Here is a 5610-nt window from a genome sequence, read left to right as displayed (position 1 = left end):
TTAATGCCTTGTGTAAGTTTGTTTGGATAAAATGCGTTGTTATGCAATGCTATCTGTTAGGTTAGATTCGACCACGTCCTTACCCACCTTCAAAAGAAGACATGTCCATTGCCTAGGTAGGACTCTAACACCAGTATCAGACAATAGGATTATCATCCTTGAAGAAAATTTGACTGAGGTTCACAGTAAAATCGTGTTACCGCAATGCTGTTTGATGCCCTGAAGCTACTTCATAAAGACCTAAAGGGAGTCACCTGACCTGTAGGAGGAGACCACATTTAATTCAAGCCCAGCATTGTTTTTTTTGAGGGCGGAGCCCGTCTCTCATTTAATGCTTTTCCTTCTCTACCTTCTGAAAAAGTCAAGAACCCATTCAGTAGCTGTGCCAACCATAGGGGAAGTATGTTTCTCTCGGATCACTTGCTTATCCACTTCTTTATTGATGCGGACACTGGGAAAAATATGAATTACCGTAACTTTTTCAAACAGCAAAAGTATGCAGGGACTTTGTATGTAAAAACCTACGAACACGTGTTAGCGATTCATTGTTTGGGGGATTTTTTTGTTTGTTTTATATACTTATGTTGCACATACCTCTTTCTCACACAAACTTACTAACCAGGTCAAGTTCAAGTGTGACCCGTCAAGGGAATTTCAAAATCGTGTTCGCATTTCATGATCGTGAATGGAACAGGTCAGTCACGCGCAGTGAACAGTGACCCCTGGGTCAACAAACTGTGGGTTGTCGGCAATAGACAGGGCTATAGTAACTGAGGAAGGTGGCTAGCTGGAAGGAGAGGGGAGTGGAGAGGGAGTATGACCCTGTAACCATATGGCAGTCGGAGACTGAAGTCCTATAGACACCCGCCGTGCTCAAGCCCAAGCCTTCGTATCGTTCGCGTCCTTGCCTTCCAACACCCTCTAAAGAGGTCGGGTATTCTCAACAGCTAAGTAGACGGGAAAGATTATGCGAATTTAGTATACAAGCGTTAGAAAAGTTGAGAGCATAAAGCGGTGTGTGTGTTTTGGGAATGGAGGGGGGGGTGCAGAGAGGAAAAAAAGAAAATATAACAGAATGGAATTTTTTTTAAATCGGGGAAGGCAGTAGTAAGCAGGACAGTAACATTAAGGTATGGTGATGAGAGGCAATGGAGGAAACTTGTTTTCCGTCAAGCAAGCAACCGTAAATAGGTGCCAAAAGCAAAGAAAAGAAAAATGGCTGAGACATACAGAATTCAAACTAAATACAGGTAACCGCTGCGCCACCGGACCACATCTTGAAATACAGAAGCTATCAAGATCGGAGACAAAACGGAAAAAAAAAGATGATTTGAACAAAAAGTGCCACGTAGTATAAATGGCATTTGCAACGCTTCAGTAGCTCCAAGTGTGTGTGCTACCAAGATAACAGCTGTCTTGAAGTGATTTGCTCTCTCGACGTCAGGTGAGCGCCAACTGTCACGTCGTCCTTTACAGGACATCTTCACACGTGACAGCAGGGGCTAATCTGTTTACACAAGCTGCTCACAATCTTCGGAATTACTTGGTGACCGTCGGTACCTCAAAGTCAGATCACACGCGCTCGCTCCCTTTGCCTGACTGAGCGTGACGGTACTCGACCACCTGCTTGACCTCTCCCTCCCTTTGTTCCGCTCCCCAGGTGCGATTACACAACTAAGCGGGCAGTGTAGCTCCTTTAGATATGTAGCTCCAAGGCTAAGCTAAAGTAATTAGAGCCCTTCGCGTTGATTGGTCAAAACCAACTTGCAACCCTTGCACCGATTGGCCGCCCGTCACGCGGGGAAAAGTAACAATCGTCCATTGGCTCTGCAATGAAACCGCGGCTACACGTGTAGCACACGAGCATTCTGTCACTCAGTTTCTGTCAGGAGGTCAAGAGTGGACGGCCTTCTGATAAACAGCAGACTTCAGTATTCCTCTCATTATCCTCACTTCTCAATGATCCTTATCTCTAGAGAACTTTCTCTGAAGTTAGAATTTCGTGGGATTTTTGCACGAGAATTAGAGTTTGTAAAAGTATGGTTCGCCACCTCAACAAGGCCGTCGTGAGTAACTGCCATCCCACCACTGACACTACTGTTGTCCACTACATTCGCCGTCACTGCAGCACTTGAGGTCACGGCTTGACCCTCAAGGCACAGATTGTCCACAATCCTTTCTGCATCTATAATACTGACAACATTTTACATTTGAGGTGTAACCGTAAGATCCTGCAGTCAACACCCTACTTCTGTGAAACATCCAGCTGTGCAAAGTACATCTGTCCAACAGCTGCCACATCCAGCAACTGTGTGTTTGTATCCTGAAGCTTTGTGACTTCCAGCAGTGGCACACTGACTGTGTAGACAACAGCTTCCATTGTCATCACCAAGACAGCTGACCGCATCCTCTGACTCACCCACACAGGACTGGGATCGTGCGTCACACACAGTCAACAGTCACTCGTTACAATCGCTCCCAAACTTTGACAGACGCGAAAATATGGAGTGTCACCTCGTCAACATCCTCGCGAAGAGGGCAGAGCATCGAGCATCAGTTCAGTGTCAGAACTCCACATCGGGTACAAAAGAAAACAAAACGAGATGCAGACATGAGTGCACTGTCCCGGTGTCTGACCTGCCATCAGCCTCTGTCAGCGACACCATGTCATGTGACCCTGCTGTCGACAGCCTCATCCATCATCTAGATCACGTGGGACAAGCGCTAGAACTGACGTTCAAGGAAGTGGACAACATCGGTAAGTTGATGTCCGTTAGCGTCGCATAGCAACACGTCCTTTCACAGCGTCTGCAAGTCTTATTTGTTTTCTTTCTTTGTCTCACGTCTATACAATCCGATTTACACAAAGCCATACGTATATATCCAAGGATATTCTAATGAAGATTATGTTTCTCTACATACCGACATCTACACACAATATTATACTAGTATTAACACAACATTATACTAGTATTACACTAATGTTTGTGTTTGTCTAGATACCGACATCTACACACAATATTATACTAATATCACATTAATGTTTGTGTTTGTCTAGATGCCTACATCAACAGACTTCGCTGTGACTTCCAGTGCCACAGTGTCAGCTGTCACCGCTACATGTCAGGTCTGTGCACGGCAAAGATCGCACGTGAGGCCTGCTGCCGGACACAGCTGCACAGATGGCAGGAGCTGTACAGCGGCATGTTGGTGAGTACAGTGAGTGAGGTCTGTGACTGTTTACTCTTAGGGTGGCTGTGTCTGTAAACATGTTTAGGCTTATCTAGTGTATCCTAATGCAGTGTTATTCCTCTACAGAAGTTGTACTCCAGCATCCACCAGTCTGTACTCGCCATGCAAAGTGGCGACTCGTGTAACACACCCGGGGTGGTGGTCTCTAACACAGACAGAGAGACTTCTGCGTTTTTAGGGCAGCTGAGCAGGATGTCAACCTTGCACACCATTATACATCGGCTGGATCCAGGAAAAGATGTTAAAGCTTTTGTGGACAAGTGGATCCTCAAGCGAAGTGAAGATTGTAGCGGTTGCTGGTGAAGATGGTGGCTTCCTTGATGTGCTCTGTGTGTGTGGTGGGTTTGATTTTTGTTGTATGCACTCAAGACAAAGTGAACTGAGATCTGAACTTTAGGGCGTTTCCGTAATTTTTCTTCAAAATAATCTCGGAGAAATTCTGATACAAATTACTGTGTGTTATGTGCGTGAATGAGAGAGAGACTTAAAGACAAATGGTTTATATCTAGAAAAGATGAGTGAATTTAGAGATGAAGGGGTGGAATGGAAAAAAGGCGATTCCAGCTCCTATATTCAAAATATAATTTTTTATTTTGTCTCCAAATGCATTTTCTAATGTCGAGCAATAAATTTTAGGGTGTTCCAATATGCATTCGACTTTTATTTTTTCAACGAGTCGCATGGACCTTGTTTTTCGAATGTTCGATATGTTCTACAACTCTCAGTCATTCACCTGTGACTGACTGCTGACATTAACAACACAAGGGTTGACAAAGCTCGCTACTGAGACCTTTCTAGAGCAACAGTAAGCACGGTAAGACCAGTGCTATTCTCATCTGTTCACTTTTCAACTTTCTCCATCTTCCTTCGTGTCGGACCCTGTCCAATGTACCCTAAAGTTCTTAGTGAGAGCGCAGTGTCAGGTCACGTGACCAGAACAGCATCCTGTGTTTAGACGAGGTTGCCATGGCAGCAGGTCCACGTCTTGCGAGAAGTGTGACAGGTCCTCGACCTTTGTGTCCTGTACCCATCAGTCCGCAATTCACTTATTGCCCGCGGGGCGAGGCGCTTGTGTGGAATGTCTTGCAACATCTACAATCCCCCTTACATCCTTCAGTTGGTCTCTCCGTCTCGGACAGCAGACAGCAACGACAACCCGTTGGACATTAAACATGATTTTGATGCTCATTGTTGCTTCCCTTTGACCGCATCAAGTGCTTGGCAAAACTTGTTATCTCTGATTGACATCACTCGGGCGAAGGAGGGAAGTATCTTCGCGTGCACATCATTTCTACGATCATCCTTACCCGGGTAGACCAGCCGCACGAGCAGTTGCTCCTGTCGAATAGTTGACATAAAAAAACAACAACGGTGACTGTTGCAAAATGAAATACATTGGAAAGTGGTTACATCACATTGTGTACTTGAGCATGTACATGTGTACGTGTGTGTGTGTTGACTAGAGGTGTGGCTACCTCCAAAGGTATATCATAATTGTACCCAGAAAACGATTTGTCACGTTCTTTATGTGTACGCTTAGGCTCTTTTGTCCAGCTCTTGGAGAACATAATCAGGAGTTGTTTATGAAGGAATTTTCCACAGCCTACTAAACCAAAAATCCTGCCTTCAGTAAAATGAAAAAGGAAGTGCTGGTTTCTTGCTCGATTGTATATTTGGACTTAATAGCAAGCGGCAATTAGCCTAAGTAATTAGCATTTAGTACATACAACAAACCACATTGTCCTGGCACAACATTTATTAGATTGGATTCAGCTCCGAAAGTGGCGGCTAATTATGGTAAGAGGGTGGTGGGGGACTGGCAGTTATAATTATTATTTTATGACCAGCGGCTGCCACGAAATCAGACTGACTCGTAAGGGAAGTATCATTGCTGGGCCAACACACTTTAGCAGTTTACTAGCCTTCTAGCACCTTCTGTTATTTGTCATGTAGATGCTTTGCTGAATGGTATTGTTGTTTACGAGAGTAGACACTACAGCCAGAGAAGCTGCCCCTTTCCATATTTTTTCTGTGGGAGGGATTTTAAGCCGTAGCAAAAGGTTTTGTCTAAAGAATTAATAAAAATCTGCTTTAGCAGGACGAGATAAAATATTTGAAAAAGCAGGAACCAGCAGTGACATGACTCCAAACACTGCTGTACTATTGTTCCAGTGCAGTAAAAAGCAGGCTGGTGGTTCGTGCATGACTGCACACTCACACACACACACACAATTTATTCAGTCAATTCGTCTGTAAGTGGCGCCATTTTGTCAAGTAGACAGCTGGTGACGTCAGTTCATATACTCACATCCACTGCGCCAGCGAGGACTCCTCGGCTGTCCACACGCTTCGCGGAGT

At 44.8% G+C, this 5610-nt stretch overlaps 1 protein-coding gene across 1 annotated transcript; it reads left to right on the top strand.

Annotated features, from left to right (window-relative positions):
* Positions 1-1798: 1798 nt before the first annotated feature.
* Positions 1799-3898, top strand: LOC112573869. Its single transcript, XM_025254525.1, has 3 exons — positions 1799-2758; positions 3059-3210; positions 3319-3898. Exons 1-3 carry the CDS (start codon positions 2503-2505, stop codon positions 3553-3555), a joined length of 645 nt encoding a protein of 214 aa, XP_025110310.1. The 5' UTR covers positions 1799-2502; the 3' UTR covers positions 3556-3898.
* The last annotated feature ends 1712 nt before the right edge of the window (positions 3899-5610 follow it).

The sequence above is a fragment of the Pomacea canaliculata genome, linkage group LG10, assembly GCF_003073045.1.
Source record: "Pomacea canaliculata isolate SZHN2017 linkage group LG10, ASM307304v1, whole genome shotgun sequence".
Classification (NCBI taxonomy): Eukaryota; Metazoa; Mollusca; class Gastropoda; order Architaenioglossa; family Ampullariidae; genus Pomacea; species Pomacea canaliculata.
The sequence above is the reverse complement of the archived record's forward strand: the minus strand, read 5'-3'. Positions and strand labels throughout refer to the sequence as shown.

Excerpts from the sequence above, each read along its gene's own strand:
- LOC112573869 (XM_025254525.1), top strand. The coding sequence starts at position 2,503 with ATGGAGTGTCACCTCGTCAACATCCTCGCGAAGAGGGCAGAGCATCGA. Across the intron at positions 2,759-3,058 it reads CAAGGAAGTGGACAACATCG|ATGCCTACATCAACAGACTT; the intron begins GTAAGTTGATGT and ends GTGTTTGTCTAG. Across the intron at positions 3,211-3,318 it reads AGCTGTACAGCGGCATGTTG|AAGTTGTACTCCAGCATCCA; the intron begins GTGAGTACAGTG and ends ATTCCTCTACAG.